The sequence below is a fragment of the Rutilus rutilus genome, assembly GCF_951802725.1.
Source record: "Rutilus rutilus genome assembly, chromosome: 1".
Lineage (NCBI taxonomy): Eukaryota > Metazoa > Chordata > Actinopteri > Cypriniformes > Leuciscidae > Rutilus > Rutilus rutilus.
This window is the reverse complement of record NC_140209.1, coordinates 21048044-21071899: the sequence shown is the minus strand read 5'-3', so window position 1 is coordinate 21071899 and position 23856 is coordinate 21048044. Positions and strand designations below refer to the sequence as shown.

General features: G+C 36.0%; 1 protein-coding gene and 1 long non-coding RNA gene across 5 annotated transcripts in view; one reads left to right on the top strand and one right to left on the bottom strand.

Moving 5' to 3' along the window:
* The window catches only part of LOC311291761 (GTPase IMAP family member 8-like), a 32653-nt gene extending 15658 nt beyond the window's left edge, over nt 1-16995 (top strand). For all 3 annotated transcript variants that reach the window (XM_084410995.1, XM_084410994.1, XM_084410993.1), the window contains exons 4-5: nt 5364-6050; nt 8781-16995. In XM_084410995.1, coding sequence (XP_084267121.1) covers nt 5364-6050; nt 8781-10459 — 2366 coding nt within the window. In that variant the 3' untranslated portion in view covers nt 10460-16995. The remainder of the gene's footprint in view (nt 1-5363; nt 6051-8780) is intronic.
* Nucleotides 5331-23856, bottom strand: part of LOC311292866 — a 31893-nt gene continuing 13367 nt past the window's right edge. Inside the window, exon 4 of one of the 2 annotated variants that reach the window (XR_014627830.1) lies at nt 5331-5756. This is a non-coding gene — a long non-coding RNA (uncharacterized lncRNA). Of the gene's footprint in view, nt 5757-18458; nt 18927-23856 lie in introns of those variants that run through there. The other variant, XR_014627831.1, reaches the window with a different exon arrangement.

Below are 23856 nucleotides of genomic sequence, written 5' to 3'. Positions count from 1 at the left end.
TATGGTCTTTTTGGGAAGGCCAGTGAGGAGTCCATTACAATAATCCACCCTGCTGGTGATGAAAGCATGAACAAGTTTCTCTAGGTCTTGTCTGGAAACAAAGCATCTAATTCTTGCAATATTTTTCAGATGATAGTATGCTGATTTAGTTATTGCTTTGATATGACTACTGTCTGACTCTAGTGTCACACCAAGATTCCTGACTTGATGTTTAGTTGTTTGACCCCTAGAGTGAAGGTATGCGTTCACCTTGAGATCTTCATCTTTGTTTCCAAATGCAATGACTTCAGTTTTGTCTTTGTTTAACTGAAGAAAGTTTTGACACATCCAACTGTTGACTTCATCAATGCATTGGCACAGGGAGTCAATGGGGCTGTAATCATTAGGCGATAGGGCTAAGTAGAGCTGTGTGTCGTCAGCATAGCTGTGGTAAGAGATTTGGTTCTTTCTCATTATTTGGCTCATTGGGAGCATATACAGGTTGAACAGGAGTGGTGCAAGAATTGAGCCTTGAGGGACTCCGCATGTCATGGATGTCCACTCGAGCATAAGAATTTGTTCAGCTGGTTGAAGACAACTTTTTCAATGATCTTGCCTATGAAAGGAAGATTTGAGATCGGCCTATAGTTGCTTAATATGGTCTTTTCCAGATTGTTCTTTTTCAGGAGGGGCTTGACAACTGCAGTTTTCAGGGAGTTTGGAAAACTCCCAGAGAGAAGTGAAGCATTTACCACTTTTAGAAGATCTGCCTCTAAACTGTTTAAAGGGTTAGTTCACCCAAAAATGAAAATTCTGTCAGTAATTACTCACCCTCATGTTGTTCCAACCATGTAAGTCTTTCGTTCATCTTCGGAACACAAATTAAGATATTTTTGATGAAATCTGACAGAATTTTGACTCCTCCATAGGCTTCCAGTGTGACCGAAACTCACCGGCCCAGAATAGTTATTAAAACATCGTTAAAATAGTCCAAGTAACTACAGTGGCACTACATTAAGTTTATCATGCGACGAGAATACTTTTTGTGCGCAAAAACAAACAAAAATAACGACTTTATTCCACTTTTCATTTCCTTCTCTCTGGGCCTCTTAGTGTTTTTGCGCTGCGCGTCTGTGTTGCACGTCATCACGCAACACACACATGACCGGCGTCGGCCAATAGTGAGCCTACGTGGTGACGTGTAACACAGACGGGCTGCGCAAAAACACTACGCGAACCAACTAGAGGTTCAGAGAGAAGGAAATGAATAGTGGAATAAAGTCGTTATTTTTGTTTGTTTTTGCGCACAAAAAGTATTCTCGTCGCTTGATATACTTAAGATTGAGCCACTGGAGTCACCTGGACTATATTAACGATCTCTTTAATAACTTTTCTGGGCCATCAAGTTTCGGTCACACTGGAAGCCTATGGAGGAGTGAAACATGGCTCAGATTTCATCAAAAATATCTTAATTTGTGTTCCGAAGATGAACGAAGGTCTTACGCGGTTGGAACAACATGAGGGTGAGTAATTACTGACAGAATTTTAATTTTTGGGTGAACTAACCCTTTAACACACTTTTGAAAAATGATGTGGGAAGTGTGTCAAGAGCACAGGTTGATGTTTTAAGGTGCTGAACGGTTTCTTCCAAAATTTTGGCATCAATTTCTTTGAATTTTTGTTTACTAATAGCAACATTTTCTGTTTTAATAACAACTAAATTTTTCCTAGATCCTGCAGTAGATTTATTATTTGATCGCACTAAACGAGGAATAGACACAGTTTCTATGCAATGTTCTACACTAGTATTTATATCAGTTAATTTGGTGCAGCAGAGACTATGATTTGGACTTTTGGTTACTAGTCAAAAGGTATTTAACATTTTGGAGATGTTATCCGACAGAAGATCCGCTCCGAATTTGCTTGGGTGTAAGCCATCAGCACGGAAAAGCCTAGGACGCTCCCAAAACAGATTCCAATTATTTACAAAGAGCAGTTTCTGCTCATTGCACCATGACGTTAACCATTCATTTAGTGCGAATAATCTGCTAAACTTGTCATGTCCTAGACGGTACGTGGGAAGCGGTCCTGACACAATGATCGTTGTTTCAGGCGATGTGCTGCGTACCGTATCGATCAGATTCCTGAAGTCTTTCTTCAGAACTTCCGTCTGGCGCAGCCTGATGTCGTTCACTCCCGCGTGCAATACCAAAGTTCCGACGCGCTCGTTATCGTTCAGAATCTCGGGAACGTGAGCAGCGATTTCAGAAACACGAGCACCAGGAAAGCAGTGACTGTGCACCTTATTTTTACCTAATGTAGCGTGGACGTGTCGAACGATGGAATCGCCGATGATCACAGCATCGCGTTCTGTTTCGCAGAGAGGGGAGAAGCGGTTTTGTGTGGATAACTCGAAAACCGGGAGGGTCGGAGAGAGTCTTGGTCTAGACCTGACTCGCATCTTCCGCTGCGGAAATATCCAGGCTTCGTGGTGGCGTGTTGGAGCCGGAGTGAACGAGACCATGGCTGATCGCGACCTCGGCGCTCGGGACAGATGTTGAGAAATGCACGGAGTAGACGAGGTCGTAGTCAGCGGGTTAGTAACGTTAATCACTGATTTGTGTGCATCGGCGCGTGATGTTTCAAGAGCTAACCGCCGGTCTATTAGCTCGGCTTGTCTCACTAAAAGGTCGTGGATCTGTTTCTCAACAGCTTCCAGCTCAGACTGTACCGCGTGCAGCTCAAATGTGTCCTCGCCTGCACCAAAAGGTAGACTACTTACATCTGATATTTTCGCCATTTTAACAGGTGGACAGTAAGTTAGCAACGACGCTACCAGCGATGCTATCAATATTAATACTAATTTCTGACTAACGTCTTAGATATAATCCGTCTTTTAGTGGTACGGGTGTAGAGTAGACGCACGATAGGCGAAAAATTTTTGTAAGTGAGTGTTGAGAAGATGCGTGTAAATCAGAGTTCAGCCGTGATCCCCGGGAGTAACCTATAAGAGTATCCAGCGTTGGATCACTAACAGGCTTGAGACACGTCTGCTCAACAGTCCGCGTTGTAACTATGAGGTTTGAGCAGTAGTGCTTCTCAGTGAGGAAAAGTAGAAAATGTTTGTTGTAAGTTTAAAAAGTAAAATCAAGAATTATAAATCAAATCGATGGAGCTCCAAAGACAACAACGCGTTCAAACGCGACGCATGGGCATTCGACAACCTAGTAAGAACTCTAGCGGCGGCATTTTGGACTAACTGTATCTTGTTTATTGAGGATGCAGGACAACCAGTTAATAAAGCATTACAGTAATCTAGTCTCGAGGTCATGAATGCATGAATAACTTTTCTGCATCAGAAACAGATAGCATGTTACGTAGCTTAGCAATGTTTCTAAGGTGGAAAAAGGCTGTTATTTTAACATATGAAATATGTTAGGCCAAGTTGTGGTCTAGTATAACACCCAGGTCTTTTACTGTAGTGGATAAAGTAACAGGACATCCTTCTAAATTAAAGTTGTATTGTAAGAGGTTTTGTGGGCAGTTTTTTGGACCAATAAGTATAAAATCTGTTATAAAATAATTATAAAATTTATAAAATAAAATCTGTTTTATCTGAATTTAATAGCAGAATATTACACATCCAGTATTTTATATCTTTAACACACTCTGTCAATTTAGATAATTTGGCGTTTCCATCTGGTCTTGATGAAATAAATATTTGAGTGTCATCAGCATAACAGTGGAAACTAATTCCATGTTTTCTTATACTATTTCCAAGTGGCAGCATATATATTGAGAATAGCAGAGGGCCTAACACAAATCCCTGCGGCACTCCATAGTTTACTGACATTATCTTTGATTTTTCCCCATTTAAACAGACAAAATGGTAACGGTCTGATAAGTACGATCTAAACCAGTTTAATGCCTGTCCCTGAACACCAGTGTAATTTTGTAGTCGATCTAGGAGTATTTTATGATCTATAGTGTCGAACGTTTGTAAATGAGTGTAAAGAAGAAAATCAAGGATTATGAATCAATTCGATGGAGCTCCAAACACAAACAATGCGCTCAGGCGCGACGCATGCGCACTCGCCTAATTCATCGATGAATTATTGCAGTGTTCGGACATATTATAGACTGTTAATAATTAATTATATGCATATAATTCATTGTAATCAACCTAAATGTTTTAGACAATTTTTAATGAGGAGGAGTAAGCTTCTATGTAATATTTTATTAACCTCACAGCACGTTGGTTATTCGGTGATTGGCTATGAAATTACTGCGTGGCAATTTAATTATAATAGCCTATCACTTTAATAATAAAAATAGACTAGGCCTTCCCTAGTAATAATAGTAATAATAACAATAATACAAATAATAATTTAATACATAAATTGGAAATGCTAAATCATCTTGATATTGATAGCTGATGCTTGTTTTGACAATAGCCTATCTCTGGACACATTATATCGTCCATAGGCGCAACCTGGCACAAGGGTTTATCGTGCTGATTCGCGCATATTTCACACGTATAGTGTGAGCAGTGAAGTCGCAGCTTGACGTTCGGACCGTATAGTTTGAGCACATAAATCCTGAGCTTTGGCTTTACATCGCATGCGATCTACTCGTTCAGTGAGAGTAGGTACCTTGCTGACATCACACAGACATCACACAGTGTATGCTCACCTTTAGGGACGTAATATAAGTGCCATCTGTAGGCCTGGAGGGAGCATGGCATAGAAGACTCTAGGAGAGCACCCCCTGCTGGTCAGTAGGGGAACAGCAACCCAAAGACGAGAACTTTATATATTGAAACTATTGTTGTTGTTGTTGTTGTTGTTGTTGTTTTAACCTATGGCAATGAAAATAAATAGTGTCATGTAAAAGGTGTAAAAATCTTGGTCAAGCTGTTTAATCCTTTTTGTATATTTGGCTATTTATGCTGTTGGAATATTGTTTTTAATGGAATGCACTTTGGCCAACTCACAATGTTTTAAAATGTGCAATACAAATAAACTAATCTAAACTAAAATCAAAAAAAAAAAAAAAAAAAAAAAAAAAAATTAAATAGTTTGTTGTTATTCTACTGTTGCGGGTCAAAAGGTAAATGAAAAGGATGTATTACTTTATGTATTAAAGTATGGTGATTCCAGCAACTCTTTATATTTTGCATCCAATTATTTTCTTTTGAAATATGTGGGATGATGTACATCCAGCAAGTCCTTGAATGTGAAATGAGACCCTGCCTGCATCTGTACTGTATACCTTACTTTACATATAGGGATACAGTACCTTTACTTGATATACATGTACAAATATGTGTGTTTAAGGAAATGTACAGAACCAAAACTTGAAATGGCTTTTAATATTTTTTTCAGCGTCAGTGAATTTTTCTGGAAAAGAGAAGCTGAACCTGGTGCTGTGTGGAAGTGATGAATCACTTAAAGTTTCTGTGTCAAAACTTTTACAAGGGAAAAAGATACAACAATCACATCAGAGAGCAAGCAGTGAACTTTGTGTGAAGAAAGACTTGAAGCTTCATGGACGTGTGATCAGTCTGGTGGAGCTTCCAGCTCTCAATCAGCTCTCAGAGGAGGAAGTGATGCGTGAGACTCTCCGCTGTGTGTCTCTCTGTGATCCTGGAGTTCATTTTTTCCTCCTCATCGTTCCTAATTCTCCACTTACTAATCAAGAGAAAGCAGAAATGGAGACGATCCAGAAGATATTTGACTCCAGAGATCACTTCATTCAAATTTTTGGGTCGAGTCTCTCTGTTGAAGAACATGTGAATGAATCCATACAATCCAATCCAGAATCTCAGAATTTAATCAGCCTCTATGGGGATCAGTACAGAGTGATTGGGTTAAATGAACCAGAAAACTCGAGACAGATCATAGAACTACTGGATTATATGGATAAAATGAAGATTGCACCATATTCACTTCAGATGTATGTGAAAGCTCGAGAGAATAGAGTCAGACATGAAACTGAGAAGAAATATGAAGAAAGTCTGAAGAGAATGGAGAATGAAATTAAAGAATTAAAGCAAAAGAAAGAGACAGAAGGTGAGTTTTGTGTGTGTGTGTGTGTGTGTGTGTGTGTGTGTGTGTGTGTGTGTGTAAATTATCTTATGAATCTTCATAAGGATGTAGAACATTTCTTTCTAACAAAATTCAGTCATCACAGCAAAATCCCCAGTGTTAAATTAACACTGCTCAGTGTTTATATGAGTCCACACTAAGAGTGTTATAAGTAACACTGAAGCTGTGTTAAAGTTAATGAGATAATTAAGTGATTAATTGAGTGATGATTGGCCATTATTGAAGACACCTGATGATAACAAGCAGAATCACTGAAGGAGAAATTTTTTATTTGTGTTTGCTTAAAGGACAATTCCAGTGAAAAATGAACCTAGGGGTAATTAACACATGGTTACCGAGTCGATCGTTCCCTGGGATGCGTTTTCATGAAAATCGAATGTGAAGAGTTCTAGAAACAGATTAGCTCATAACACTAGTATATGGGGCACAGTGTAAGTAAAAGTAAATCGCTAGTTAATACCACTAACAAGGCTCAAAATAGCCTCACACTAACACGGTAGCATAATGAGGTTCCCTACATGCAAAACGAAGCATTGAGGACTTTGTAAGTGTACAGACAGTTTAATAAGAAGATACTTTATAAAGACAGTACATTATGCATTTACAGGCAGCAGGCATCTTGAAAACACGAGCCACGAACGACTGTCTGTACACTTACTAAACTGTCTGTTTAATAAGTTTTAATAAAGAGAGACGTCTCTATTTAAATATCTCTGAAGGTGCTTGGTGTGTTCTGCTGAACTGAAGTACCATGGGAATACTTCATCCATGAATAGGCACTTACTTCACCGCATAGCATCGAGCTGCTGTGTCCACTATCTAGCCGGGATAATTTAGATGCAGCCTTAGCACTTCTCCAGGCGAGGTCGCTGTTACTGAAGCTTCGAGTAATGAACCCATTTTCAAAACAATTCTTCTCAGTGGTTCAGTGCTTCACCAAAGCTTCATTTGCCCATCACTAATTCATTGTTTGTTTTCTTATTAAGACACCATTGAATGTCATGTTATAGAAACATTACTATGATCAAGTATATAAAATTAACATCATACATGACGGTCTAGAAGAGATCAGCTGATCAGAGCACTACATGATGATTATATCATGATCGTCGTCGTAGCTAACATCATCTGATCACATCTTCTCTTACTGTTCTTGCCATAACAAACAGTTACAGCAACCAGAAAAATTCTAACATTAAAACATCAAGAGTTAAACTGACCAACTAAAGCAAACGCTGATTACCATAAGGGTGACATCAAACCAAACTATTAATTTCAACAAATCATCAACATCTAAGCCTCTGTTAAACCTCTGGGGTCTAAGGTGTTTTAGAGAACAGGTGTTCCTTGAGATGTTCTGACATGCCCTGACATTTGTGCTTTTTCCAGTTGCTTATAAACATATTAATGGCAAAGGTGTAATTACACTCTATTTAGTACAAACAGGGCTACCATAATATGTGAGCAACATTTTTGCACATGTTTGTATTTTTGAGAAAATAATGTTTATGCATGGTTACTGAAAAAACTAAAAATGAAAGTTTTTAATACTTATTTGCAGCTGTATCATACAAATAAATAGTAAAAAAATCTGGATTTTTTTTTTTTAGATTATGTCTCTCACAGTGGACATGCACCTACGATGACAATTTCAGACCCCTCCATGATTTCTAAGTGGGAGAACTTGCAAAATAGCAGGGTGTTCAAATACTTATTTTCCTCACTGTAGTTTGCTAAAAGCGGATCATTCATTCACACACAGAAACGCGATTCAAATTTAAACCGTCTTTTTGGGAGTTGTGGTGCATCACAGCGCACATCTCTGGGGTTCATTCATTCACACACAGAAACGCGATTCACCTTAGAATGTAAAAAATTACTATAGTATTCCTCAGCTCAGCTTGATCCGTTGCTCCTCGAAATACCAGCACATCTGAGGTACATTTTCCATTATAATTATTACGATAGTATTATTCCTCACAGCGCCGCGAGACGGTGTAAACAAGTACAATGATCTGATTAAACTTGATGTGTTTCCTCGAGCTGATATGGGGGCGTTCACAGTTTGCATGGATTGCCTCAGTCATTTGCGTTTGAATAGCGCGCGCTCTCCGTGGGTGGGATCACATTAAACTTAATAAGCTGAAATGAGAGTGACTGACATCTCTTTCTTTTGATTGAATATTTGATTTAGTTTTGAATTAGATAATTTAAAAGTACACACTTGAATGATTATAAAGATATATTGCTCATGCCTGGGTGAATAGTATTCGCTGAGTTTTGTTTAAGTTTAGAGACGTGCTCCAAAAAAAAAAAAGTTCACCAAGACGGATAGGCAGAAAGCACACCCTGTTTATTTTCTTTATTTTACAAAAACACAATGTTTTTTTTTTTTCGCGTGTAAGTGGACAAAAAGTAGACATTTAACAGTTTATTTTTTCATATTTCTTAAGTCTGTATGACCATAAATGACGGAGTATTTTAAATCTATTTTGCTGCTATGTGAAAAAAAATCGAGCAAAACGCGCTGGCGTTTTTTAAAAGCAAAAACGCCTCTTTGACTTCAGTCTATTCCAGTGAAAATCCACAAAGACAATCAGTGACATTTGGTTTATGATTTTGTGTAGATACGGGTTGAAAACGACCACACCTAGTGCGTGACATTAACAAATGCATTCTTACTGGATTTTCTAGGTGTTGAGAATCAACCAGATGATCTGGAGTGTCTGAGGATTGTGCTGATCGGGAGGACAGGTAATGGAAAGAGTGCAACAGGAAACACTATTCTGGGAAGAGAAGAGTTTCAGAGCAAATTAAACACTGATTCAGTGACGACTGTTTGTGAAAAGGGAGTTGGTGAAGTTGATGGTCGATCAGTAGCTGTTGTTGATACTCCAGGACTCTTTGACACGACACTGTCAAATGAACACGTGGTGGAAGAAATAGTGAAATGTGTTTCAATGTCGTCTCCTGGACCTCATGTGTTTGTCATTGTGTTGAGTTTGTTAAGATTCACCAAGGAGGAATCAGACACTGTAGATCTGATAAAGAAGATCTTTGGTCATAAATCTGCTCAGTTCAGCATCGTTCTGTTCACTAGAGGAGATGATCTTGGGAATGAATCTATAGAGGATTATGTGAAGAGAAGTAAGTCTGCAGAACTGAAGAAACTGATCAGAGATTCTGGAAACAGATTCCTGGTGTTCAATAACAGAGAAAAACAAGACAAAACTCAAGTTACTCAACTGTTGAGCATGATAGAAGAAGTGAAGAAAACTAATGAGGGTCGATACTTCACTAACAGCATGTTTGAGGAGGCAGAGATGTCCATTAAAAAGAGAATGGAGGAAATAATGAAAGAGAGAGAGAGAGAAATGCAGAATCAGAGAGAAGAATTACAAACTAAATATGAGATGGACATGAAAATCATGACGAAGAGGGTCAAGGAAGAGAAACAAAGAGCAGATGAGGAGAAAATGAAAATGGAGAATCAATTCAGAGAGAAAGAGGAAAAACTCAAAAGAGAGTTTGAAGAGAAAGAGAAAACAGAACAGAGGAAAAGAGAGATTGAAAACCAAAAAAGATCAGAAGAGGAAAAAGAGCGAAGAGCTGAATATCGTCAAAATATGGAAGAGATGAAGAGAGAGATTGAATATCAGAGATCACTGTATGAAAAACAGAGAAAGGACAGAGAAGAAGAAGATAGAAAGAGAGAAGAGAAATACAGAAAAGATCAAGAAAAGATGAAACACGAACAAGAACGTATTATAGCACAGTTAAAAAAAAAACAAGAGGAGGAAATAAAAAAGAGAGATTCGGAGGAGAAAAAAAGGATTGAACAAGAAGAGAAAGAAAGACATGAATGGGAGAGAAAAATAAAGGCAGCTGAAAATGAAAGAAAAGAGACTAAAGAGGAAATTAAACGACAGCAGAAAGAATGGGAGGATGAAAAGAAACAACAGATGAGAAAACGAGAGGAAGAAGAAAAAAAGAGAAAAGAGAGACACGAGGAACAACTGAGAGAAAAACACAAAGAACAGGTAAACCTTAAAACTAAATTTGAAAAAGAGCGAGAAGATGAAAGAAAGAAGATAAAGGAGGAGAGAGAGAAACAGAGAAGAGAGAGAGAAGAAAAAGAGAGAGAATATAATAACAAGAAAACTGAAATGGAAAGACATTATGAGCAACTGGAACGAGTGAGAAAAGAGGATTGGGAGAGAAGAAAACGAGCAGATGATCAGAGACGAGAAGAAGAGAGAAAGAGATGGGAGAAAAGTATTGAATATCTGAAACGAGAACAAGAAGAAGAGATCAAGAGAAGAGAATCTGAGAGAAAAGAAAGAGAAGAGAAAGAGAGAGATGAAATGAAATGAAACATAAATATGAAGAGGATATAAAAGTCATGAAGAAGAACCATGAAGATGAAGCCAGAAAACAAGCAGAAGAAACAAATAATTTAAAAGGGAGCAAAGAAGAGCTCCAAAATAAGCTGGAAGAACATCAGAAACAACATGAAATTCTGGAAAAAATCTGTCAAATCCTGGGACTCCAGAAAGGGGTATTAACGCAATTCTATGAACGCCTAATAGGGGAAAACAAAGTTGGAAATCTCCATGGACGCCTGCAAGATGCAGAAGGAGATGAACTAAAAAAGCTAAAAGAAGAAGTTGAAAAACTTTTGGAGGAATCAAATAAATCAAATTGTGTCGTAATGTGATTTTCACATGACAGCTCAAATAATAATTTGGTCGCTTATTCATAACAAAGGCATTTCATGATGAAGCTGTGGATGAGTGTGGATTCATGGTCACAGCCAATATATATTTATATCATGACAACTCTCTGGAAATTTTTGCACAGTAATGGATATAGATTTATACGTTTACAATGGATAAACATCATCAATTATACATTTTTATGGGTACGATTCTAAACCTGAAAATTATGCTTTAATCAACAATTTAGAGATTGTTTTTACACATTGTTTATCTAAATTCCCAAATTCACTTATTATAAAAGGATGAAATTTTAATATCAGTTTAAACAACTCTTCCTGACCGGTGGCCACCTCGCAGTGTAAACTCTTATAACTCCACACTGAAGGCCTTTAGGCAGAAATTTGTAGTAATAGACATTTGCTGAGAGAAATTCCCTGGAATTAGTTCTTTCACATGGAATAATAAGGCATGTACCGTTATGTCTCATATTGACAACTGGGTAACTCTGTGCAGTTTACATAAAGAAGATATTTCTGTTAATATTCTTCCCTCTCCATTAACAGATCGTATGGCAGTGTATATTAATATTTCTTTACATTCCTCTCTTTCCTCAAACCATAACTCTTATTGGAAGCTTTATTGCACTAATTGGGAGTCATTTAAATTTGAAGCTTGTAAATTTCTTTAAAAATTAGGAAGTTTAAAGCTAAAAAAAATAAAAATAAATAAAATAAAAGCTATAAAGCTAAAAGATTAGACAGTAATTTCTAAAATTATGGCTTTTACTGATAAATCTCCTAATTTTTCAGATAATGAATATCTTGAGTTACTCACACTTCAAAGCCAATTAGATGATATTTAAAGGAGGGCAGAGGGCCTTTATTAGATCTAGACAGAGATGGAAAAGGGTGAACAGAATTCGGCATATTTCTTTCTAGCAGAAAAATTTCATACATAAATACAATTTTCCATTTGAATATTAATGGACGTTAACACATGACTCAAAGGACATTGCAGATTACTGTTTGACTTTTTTTAGCACTCTTTACAAATTAGGGTTTAATGAAAATTAGTTTTTATAGATAGTCTTACTAATTTGAAATTCATAAATGTAGATCAAAAATAACATTGTGATATAGTTCTATATGTATAAACTCCTTCAAGCTATTACAGAGCTCAAGTTTAATAAATCCCCTTGGTGTAAATGCTTATACCTCCGAATTCCAAAAATAAAAAAAAATTCAGAAGAATTTGCTCCTTTTCTTTGAAATATTTTCTTCCAATGTATTGAATATGGTAAACTCCCACCTAAAGGCCTAATTATCTTAATTCTCAAACCAAAAAAAAAAGACACTTTATTTTTAAATTGTCGACCAATTTCCCTTCTTAAAAATGATTATGAAATTTTAGCCTCTATATTAGCTTCTTGAATTAATGTGGTGGTTGAATATGATTTCACTTTTTTAACTTTAGTTAGTGTGTAATGTTGCTGTTTGAGGATAAATTGCTAAGTTACGACGCTCAAAGTTCAATACAAAGGGAGATATTTTCTTTTAAAGAATCAATTTTTAAGGACTACAACAAACAGCTGGTAGGGACTACACAACCCGATCTCACGGGAAAACGTACAAATTCTACGAGGTGGCTAATTCGTACGAATTCATACGACCTCACTCGTACAAATTGGTACGATTTGTGCAAAATCGTACATATTACAATTCTACCCCTGACCCCGCCCCAAAACCTACCCATCACGTGGGATTAGACAATCGTACAAATTCGTACGAGTGAGGTCGTACGAATTCGTACGAATTAGCCATCTTTTTATCATTCGTACAAATTCGTACGAATTGGTCGTGAGATAGCGTTGGACTACACGACATTCCTACCGGGTTAGTGACATCACCAACCCCAAAATTTCCATAAACCCCTCCTCCGGGAACACGAAATAAAGGAGGCGAGGCCAGATGCTTCTTTATTGGAATTACATTTATAAACACAACTTCTCTCCAAACCGGTATTTTATCTGGAATAATAAGCACATTATGTACGAATCTAAGTCTTGTATTTCTTATGAATTGATTTTGTAATAATATCGTTTTTGTTAGACAACTGTATAACCATGAAGAACTTCATAATCTATTCTCAATTTCTTTTAAAATATATATTCCAGTTACTCCTAAATATTTTGCTGTGGTTCTGGATGCTGTTCCCTCTGGTCTAAAAATTCTTCTTAAAAACACCTGTCCTCTGCTCTCTCCAAACTCGTTGGATCCTGCTGATACTGAAGTAGGCCGTATCTGTTTCTTTCTTTTCTATATTAAAAATAATAATCGTCGTGTACAGGCTTTGTTTCAAAGGGATATTGTCTCCAGACCTGCTATCATATCATTTTGAAATGGATGTGTTGATAGTCTGATGTGGAATAAAATCTGGAATCTTCCTCATAAATATTTAATCACAAACAAAATCAAAGAAATGTCGCTTAAACTCATTTATAAATATTTCCTTTTTAATTAGTATCTTGTGAGCAGATTTAATTGTGATATTGATTCATTTTGTACATTTTTGTGGTCTACATGATGAAACATTTTATCCTTTATTTTGGAGTTGTCCTCATTCAGTTTGTTTTTGGTCAGATTTCTGTTCCTTTATTAAGGCTCATATCATGCCCAGCTTTCAACTGTGCTTTAAAAATGTGTTATTTGTTTTTTCTCTTATGACAAATCTTATCATAAGGAATATTACTTAATCTGCTAAACATTTAAACACACTTTGCAGATTTCTTATTTTTTTAAACAATATTGTTTTTTGGTATTGTTGAATTTCTGATCTAATAATATAGTTGAATATTATTAATATTCAAATTCACTTAATATTCAAAAACAATTTTTCCTTCAAATTGGCATTTATGAATACTAAATTTAGCTAAAAGAATTTTCACATTTTTATTTAACTTTTAAGTTTGTCACTGTTTCTTTATATATTTGTTTCTTTGTTTGTTTGTTTACTCAATGTAATAAAAAAATTAATTTCAATGGTTTACCGCTGGGGGGGATGATCTCTGTCAACCCATGAATCATGAAGAGTCACTGAGAACAAATGAACAAGTGTCTGTGGGTTTTACCTGATCTCTGATCAGTTTTATAGATTGTTCAAATCCATAGAACAAACAAAAACCTGACAAAAGAACATAGACACTTGATAATCTTATTAGATGATTAGATAATTGCATTTGAAAGATTTACTTTCAATCAAAAATGTTGCAATAGATTTGTAAAAGGTGTTGTTATGCATGTTTGTTTTGTTTTGTTGCATTTACACTGTTCTGACCACTGACCACTAGGGGTCAACGTGAAGACGTGTCAGATTGTTCCGAAGCCTCGACACATTTGCTTAAACTGTTTCAGTGTTCTACAGGGGTGGAGCTGAGACATGCGGAAAGGAAACAAGGATGCACAAATAAGAACTGAGAAGCGGAGGCGGGTCAAGATGGTGCCGTGTTAAACCCAAACTTTCTCAAGCAAAATTAGCATTTCTATGCAATTTTTTTTTATATAACTTGTGGAATCTCAACATATTCTTTTAAGACTGATTTTAACGTTTATTGTGACCCACTTTCGATTATTTTAGTTAGTTTCTACACCCGAGTGAAGTATTTTAGTTCGTTGATACAACCATGGACGAAGATAAATTGCTGGAAAGATTTAACCGGAAGTTTAAAGGCCTTCAGATGTTCAAGACGTCCAGCTGTAAAACTAAAAACAGCAGCAGAAAGAAAAGCAGCTGAAGGAGAGAAAGAGACTGTAGATCAGGGGTCTCAAACTCAGATCCTGGAGGGCCACTGTCCTCAAACCCCAATCAAGTACACATGAAACAGCAGATCAAGGTATTCAGGATTACAAGAAAGTTCCCTGTAAACTCTGCAGGATGTTGGTCCTCCAATAGCTGAGTTTCACATGTGTGCTGTAGTAGATGCGTATTAAATAATGCAAAGCAGCATTTCGTCCCCTTGGAATTATAAGGTTCTATCTGACATTTTTGTCCAAATTTAGTTATTCACATATTTTTATTCTGTGACCACTTCTTGACTTTATGTGATGTTGTTTTTTAAGTTGTGTACATTTTGGAACTTTTTATTTAGAAATTAAAAAGGTTCTTTCTACACAGTCGAATGGAATGCAAAAACTTTAAAGCTCAATATCTCAAAACTGCTCAGAACGCAGATAGAACCTTATAATTCCAAGGGGACGATTTCTCAATGGGGCAGTACCACTGGAGGCAATATTTTAGAAAGGGGGACTTTTTTAAGATGAGATTACACCAAACATTCATGACTTGTGGAGCTGAAACCTTTAATACCTGCAGAAAATATGCTCCGTGTTGACACCAGATGTGTCCATCAAAGCGAACAATCTGGATCCATTTGTCTTGTCTTGTTGAAAGTAACACTTTAAAGTGCCTTGAATATGTCAGAACTAGAATGAAGCCTATTTTTACTGTTGCTGACTTAACAAATCTCGAATCTAATGTAGACAGGCTGTAAAACCCTGACAAGAAGGTGTAGGTCAAGGACAACATCACAAATACTTTATATAGACTGGTCAGAGGTGGAGATGGTAAGCTTTTATAAATTCCTCGAGGTTGATATGAGCGAGGACATGTCATGGACATTTAATACCACCCAAATAGTCAAGAAGGTCATTGTACATTTTTATTGTAAATAACAATACATATGACAGTAAATGTGCTTTGTTTAACTTAATTGGACTCAAACCTGTTGGGCTTCATGTGAAAGCATTCAGATATCAAAACTTTAGGAAAATCCTTTTGCTTTTTTAGGCTACATGTTTGGGTTTTTTTTTTTTTTTTTTTTCACAGGAATAATAGGAATGCTTCTTGTTTTATAATTTCCTGCTCTTTGTGATAAGCTCCTAATTACATTTGAATGTCAGACTTATAACTGATGATTTTTATTCACAATTTATTTTTGTTCCCTGGTAAACATTAACCTTATTTTTTTGGTTTCTATTTTGAAGTTGCTTTGAGAAGATCTGTATTCTAAAGCGCTATATAAATAAATGTGGCATTAACACTGGACAGTTAGAATATCATTATTGTTAGTTTCCCCATTTCAATCAAATCAAAAGTATATTTTTATGACATTTATTTAAACAATGTGACACCACTTTCACTATCCCACACTGCATGTAGAGCTCTTTCATGTAATAAATGATTTTTTAGCATCACAATTATAAGTAATTATATTTTCATGTCTTGTTTTTTTTTTCCATAGTAATGTTTAATTAATTTATATTCTGAATATCCCATAATTAAAAATATCCCATAAATGTTTATTTCAATAGGAAGACGGCAGAAAAGACGCAGAAGTATCGCTGTGCCGATGAAAACAATACAGAAATGAGTCTGTCACTTATTCAAACTGTATAAATTGTGTTTGATGGTTGTGTAAATATGTGAAATATCGTGAACCGCTCTCCTCACCTCAGAAGACTCGACGCTGAAACTGAATAGCTGTGTCCCAAAGTGAAGGCTGCGTCCTTCGAAGGACGCTCTGAGTCTAGCCATTGTATTATGTGTAATAGCGCAACACCATCCACCACCATCAACAGGTAACCATCATCACCTGATCTCATTTCACTTTAGCTTTCTTTGCAGCTGCAAATGTGTTTAACAAACACTCTGTCACAGCAGCCAAAAAAAGACTTCAAATGAAACAAATTAAACCTCTGTTAATTCTCAATAAGAACTTGTGTAGACGTCTGACAGAAATAAAGTCAGTCTGGTTAGTAATAAGTGAAGCTGGTAATGCTGTTTGTGGAGTTGTTTAATCCTCCTCTGCTGAGATCTTCACAGATTTAATGTCTTCTTTTCTCTTCAGTTGATTTCATCTAAGGCTGTGTCTGAAGTCAGTTGTAGTTCTTGTGTTTCTGCCCGTCTCTTTTTCTGTTCTCTTCTTTCCTTCACTGATTCTGCTTGTTAACAGGCTTATTAAGGATGAGATGACTCCATATTTAATATACACAGACTTTGTGGCTCAGATAAGGTCCAGTTCTGGTTTATTTCTTTGCTCTTGGCTGACATGTGGCATTGCTATGGCCTGCTTGTGGCCCAGATCTGGCAAACAGGAGCGGTCATTTTGGCACAGGTGTGTATTTTTATTGGAAATTTACTATTTCACCGCCATTTCCTTTAAAAAATCTATTTTGCACTAGTTACACAAAATACTTCCTCTCTGCACCTTTTGGACAAAAATGTCCCCATTGTAACCCATTAAAACTGCATTTTTTAATCCCAGGGCCGTTTAACTATAAAATGATGCAATCTTTTTTAAGAGGCTTTCATTCTGTTGGCAAGGCTTGAAAATTGACATTTTTACCATTTTTTATCAGATGGTGCCATTTTTTCAGGTTTGGCCTATAAAGCAAATACTCGCTTTATTCCTGTTTTCTGCTTCAGCATATTATAGAGCCAATTGGATAAATTATGCAACGATAATTGTGTGGGTGTGTTGGTATGGATGTCAGAGTGTGGTTGGTATGTGTGTTATAAAAAAAAAAAATTGTGTTTGTGTGCATGTGTGTGTTTGTAATATTGAGAGAGAACAACTCTAATCACTGTGTTCACCAGTGGAGTTTTGCTGGTGTCCAATGGGGAAAGTCTGGCACCTGCCCAAACAAAATCTTACCAAAAGCTCGTTTTTTGAGATATCAACCTCAAATTTGGAACACAACTTATATTTAGATTTATGGCTTTGCTATTCTAGCCATTTTAGAGTTCAACTTGTTTCAAAAAATATATATTTTATATAAAATAATGTTCATAAATAATTTTGATAAACTTAAACCTTTATAACTTCCCAGCCAGCACAGCCATGTGGGGCCCAAATGGGTTTGACCTGGGCTATCTAACTGGGACCCAGCCAGTTTTGTCCTCGGTTTCCATGTTGGCCCCACATGGGTTTGCCCAGATGAAATGAACACTGCTTAGTGTGCACACTACAGGCTGTTAAATGTAACACTTAATCAGTGTTGGAGGTAATGAGATAATTAAGTGATTGAATAATGATTGTGCATTAATGATGAACACCTGCTGTTAACAAGCAGAATCACTGAAGGAAAGAGAAACACAAGAACTACTTCCAGCCACAGCCTTGGATGAAATCAACTGAAGATAAAATACATTACATCTCTCAAGATCGGATTAAACAACTCCACAAACAGCATTACCAGCTTCACTTATTACAAACCAGACTGACTTTATTTATGTCAGACATCTAACGAAAAGAATTAAGAAGAGGTTTAGATGTTGATTACTTTTTTGAAAGTAATAGTTTGATTTGATGTTACCATTGTGGCGATCAGTGTGTGCTTTAGTCAGGCTCTTGACTTTTTAACATTAGTTTTTCTCTGGCAGCTGTATCTGTTTGTTATGGCGAGAACAGCAAGAGAAAATATGATCAGATGCTGTAAGCTGATTGATGATATGAATATGATCGTCATATAGTGGCTTAACTCATTGATTATTTTTGAGGTTCATAAGGGTAGTATGTTATTCATTTTGTTTTATTGTTCCCCCAAAATCAGTGTTTTTTTCATGCATTTTGTCCAGAAGCAGAAAGCAGGAGACAAACTGAAGGTAAAATAAGCAGAGTTTATTGAGTAATCTTAGTTTTGTCTGTTTCAGTAAAACTGAATCTGACCGGCACAAATCCTTGAGTTATTATATCACAAGCGTTTTACGTTAAAAACCTTTAAACGGAGACACTCTCTGATCTCTTACTTGCTTGTGAAGACAACAGAACCTAACATAAGATTAAACAAACAGTAATGGAAAAATAATATAAAATGACTGAACGATAAATGTATCAGTGAAATGAACGATAAATGTATCCGTTAAATGAGTACTTAAATGGTTAAAGGGTAACTAAACCCCTGGTTTAGGGGGAACGTGGAAAAGTGGGAAGAGCCCAGTGGAGAGGGGGCGTGCACCTGAGACGCATCTCTCTGTAGGCAAGGGCGTGGTTAGCTGGTACCCTCTGATGTCACCGGCCACCATAACTTCCAATAGGAAAATTCAACTGCTGTAGCCACTGTTCAACCTAAAGAGGGGAGCACTCAGACGTTTTTACACCATATATCGTAGAATTAAAACACTTTAAAGCCAAATGTCAAAAAAGGTTACTTGAATCAATGAACAGCATTAATAAAGCCCCAGTCTAACAGATCATTAACTAAAAAAAAGTTGTTTTAGGGTTTAGTTACCCTTTAAATGGTTATTGAAAATGATTATATGATTCAATGGTATAATTAAATGATAAATGATTATAAATGAATAAAAAGATGTACCACAACACAAATGGTCGCTCTCTTGAAGCTACACACACACACAGGCTGCTAGAAATAATTATTAGCTCCTTCATTCCCCCCTTTTAATCATATATGCAAACACAAATTGATTGAGCGCAAGCAAACTTTCATAATCCTTATCAAACTTTGAAAGTATAGAAACATACTTTCTACATGTCCTTTTAAAGGAAAGAACAGGTCTCTTCTGTCATACCGCATACCGGCGTCTGTTCAGGGGAATGTGTCTCAAACTGTTGCTTTACAGCTGTTAAGTGATCTGACAAAGCTGTAAACTAATGTACAGAAGTAAGATGATAAACAATCCTGAAACTGCAACTTCTAAAATGTTTCAAATTATTCCAAGTATCTAACATAGTATCTCACTATTATCTCAAGTATCTCACTATTTTTTACTATTCCAGATTAGGGGAAAAACATCTTCATTGAGTTTAGCTACTTGTTCCTGAAGAGCTTTAGCTAGATTGTTGACTAAATTAAACAGTTGCAAGGACATTTGCCCATGTTATTTGTCCAGTTATAGAGATCAAATCAGAAAATCAATGGTAATGAATGTGCATACACAGCAAAAACTCCAGTGTTAAATTAACACTCCTGGGAGTATATATGAGTCCACACTCAAGAGTGTAAAGTGTTAAAATATGAGTGTTAAATTAACACTCAAGAGTGTTAAAGTTAATGAGCTAATTAAGTGATTAATTTAGTAATGATTGATCATTATTGAAGACACCTGATGTTAACAAGCAGAATCACTGAAGGAGAAAATCACAAATTGTAAGCCACCGTTATGGTGATGGGTGTTTGCTTTAGTCGGGCTCTTGACCCTTATATATTTACTTTAGATTTTGTTTGGCTGTTGTATCTTATAACTGCCCGATGAACAAAGAGAAAAAGTGATCTGATGGTGTTGGTTATATTATGACAATCATCATTTGAACTTGATCACTGAACTCATTAAGATCCTTATTTCTGACTTAGATTTATGTTGTTGATTACAGCATAACTGTGAATCTGCATAAATATCCAGAATTTTAGATATAATACAAAGGATTTCTTAAAAGTTGTTTTAAAATAAAAAATAAAAAATCTTTCTTTTAGGCACACACAGACGTCAAGATTCAGTCTATGCATCTCAACAATGGTGACGAGCAGAATATTCAATTAGGAAAAGTAAATTACACAGACAATTCAGATCATAATTTATTCATACCGCAATGCATGATGGGAGCCATTAATGAGTTGTGATTGGTGGCAGCGACTGCAACATGCTTTATTATTGTCACCATTGTTGAGATTCACAGGCTGATTATTGATGTCTGTGTTTCTAAATAAATTCATTTGAAAGTCTTTTGATCAGAACAATGGTTATGAAATATTTTTGGATTATATGAAAAATACTGAAAATCATGTGCTGTAGAATCACAAAGCTGCTGTAACTAACAAGTTAAGCCATCTCAATAAATTTTGTTTTACAGATCACAACATGATTATGTCAAAACATAACCAACACCATCAGATCACATTGTCTCTTTGTTCATCTGACTGTTATAAATCAATAACAGCAGACAAGCAAAATTTAAAGTAAATGTATAAGGGTCAAGAGCCCAACTAAAGCAAACACCCATCACCTTAATGGTAACTTACAATTAGTGATTTCCTCCTTCAGTGATTCTGCTTGTTAACATCAGGTGTCTTCAATAATGCTCAATCATCACTAAATTAATCACTTAATTATCTCATTAACTTTAACACTCTTGAGTGTTAATTTAACACTCATATTTTAACACTTTACACTTTTGAGTGTGGACTCATATACACTCCCAGGAGTGTTAATTTAACACTGGAGTTTTTGCTGTGTACAACGAGATACTTCCCGGGTTTTATACGTAACTAACCCATACATTTACATCAACCCTCCCTCCGGAACATGTTCTGCTGTCGAAGAGGAGGAGTTATAGTGGAGAGAGCTGTAGCTCTCAGGTCTTCTGTGTTCAGGCTTCCTACAGACGCTGTAGTTCGTCAACAATGGTTAAAATTTAAGTTTGATTATGTTCCTGACAATTACAATCGTAGTTTAGCTCTCTGTGCTGCGCATTTTACGGAAGACAGCTTCCAGAATCTACACGAGTTCAATGTCGGATTCAACAAGAAACTATTACTCCAACATGAAGCAGTTACAGCTTTAAAACCAGAGGCCACAACCTGCAAGTAAGATTTAATCATTTTAAATGTATTTGCCTGTATAATTTAAGACGTAATGTTTTAGTTTTCTCAAGGATGTAAAAAAATGCCAGCGCTGGCTTTAGTATATGACAGATGCGTATAAACATTTTGGACCCGAATTTGTAATATGTACAAATTTTGTAAACGTATTTTCCATGTATAGCTACTTTATGACGTAATTTTTTTATTTGATCAAGAACGCAAACCAATGCCAAAGCTGTTTGGTTATAGTAGCTAGTTAGTTCGATGTTATTTTGTGTGTATAAGAAACGTGTACAAACTTCAAAAAATGATCGCAACAGCAAACTTCAGCTGCTGTTATCACATGTACACCTAAAGAAAACGACAAACTGAGTAAACTACCGGTAAGTTTTGTGAATAGTTAAACGGTTGTTCATTCTATCAATAAAACAATATCTTTAAAAAACGGTATTACTCAGTCATGTATTCAGTTATATTAAATGTTTAACCCTTGTGTTATGTTGCGGGTCAATTTGACCCGTTTAGATTTTCTAGTTGTTCTAGTTGTAATTTTTTCAAGCTACCTGAAATAACATTAAACCTTTTTTTTTTTCCTTAATATTTTGTGACTTTTTCTCATTTATCATCATGAACATGCATGCAAAGTTTCAACATGCTGGTGTTTTTTGACATATACAAACAAAATAAATGTTCCTTTCGTGATGTTCGCGGGTCAATTTGACCCGCATATTTTAACACTCTAAGGCAACTGTATGGAACCAAAATAATAACATTTCTTGGTTATATTTTGTTATTTTATTTTTGATCATGAACATGCATGCAAAGTTTCAACATACTGGTGTTTTTTTTTTTTTTGACAAATACAAACAAAATTACTATTACGTCTGTGATGTCCATCATAGGCAGCTATTCAAAAGCAACTGTACAGACACAAAATAAAAACATTTATTTTATGTATGTCAGGGCATCAACTCCAGTTCTAAAGTGTAAGTGTATCTAAAAGTGCTCTAACCCAAACCATAGACACTTGAAAAAGCTAAATCATGGTGTTCAGAATTAATTGCAAATTACAAATGAACATCTTTGACAGACACAGATAGTAAAATAAGCTCTCATTATATATTCAAGATATCTGAAATATCTTGAGACTTCGACATAGACAGCAGGAAAAATTTGCTCAGATTAACTGATTAATTGTTCAGTTATGATGTTCTAAGCAAAAAAAAAAAAAAAAAAAAAAAGTTTAAAAAATGTATATGCAAATATATATAAATATAACGTATATTCAAAATTTAAATAGTTTTAAAAAATGGTTAAAAAACATTTTCATTAAATCATATCTTCAGATATATATTTTTTGGAATATTTGACAAATGCTGATATTAAAAGTTTACAGTTTGAACCTGAATCTTTGTTGTTTTTCATAGTGTGATTTTTGAGGAATTGTATTGAATCCAATGCGGGTCAATTTGACCCGGACCATAAGGGGAGTGCACAGAATTCCAACATAACACAAGGGTTAATCAGGGGGAAACCGTATCTCAAAAGCTAACAAACAGCAGTAGCATTTTCAAGTAACAGCGTATGGAAATTCTTTGAGAAAATAATAATAATAAAAAAAAATTACCATTCAGAAACGTTTAGTAAGAGCCGTGTTTGCGGAGGTTCTGCTTGACTCTCTTCATCACCGCTCTCTGGGTCTGATTCTGGCTCAAACTGATGAGGCAATATTGACACCATTACATTTGACCGGAGCACATGCAACTGTCACCCGTAAAGGTAATGGGCGTGAAGATTCCGGACGCAGTTTAGCCAATTACAACACACCGGCCGAACTAACCAATCTGAGCCCATTGCCTGTTTCTGAGGGAGTGGTTTCATAGACTCAGGAAGTCAACCGGTCGTTCAAATGACAGAGGAGGAAGCGGCTTACAATAAAGGTGAAATTTATGAAAAATAAGGCGTTTTTTAACAAACGAAACACGAAGACATGTTATATTGCAGCCCATAAACACAATCAAGCAAAGAAAAAAGGCAGTAAACCACCCCTTTAACTAATTTCACTTGCAGAAACCGACTGTCTTAAATTAACCAACGGTCATTTAAAAGTATTAACTAAAATTGATAATGCATTAATAAAGTTAGCAAAGGATTATTGTGAACTTATTTCATTTGAAACCACAAAAAAAATTGGTAAATAAAGAGATTTCCACTGGACCAGCAACTACACAATCACTGCCTTTTAAATACATTTACATTTATTCATTTAGCTGACGCTTTTATCCAAAGCGACTTACAATTGCTATATATGTCAGAGGTCGCACGCCTCTGGAGCAACTAGGGGTTAAGTGTCTTGCTCAGGGACACATTGGTGTCTCACAGTGGATTCAAACCCGGGTCTCTCACACCAAAGGCATGTGTCTTATCCATTGCGCCACACCACCCTTATACCACCCTAAA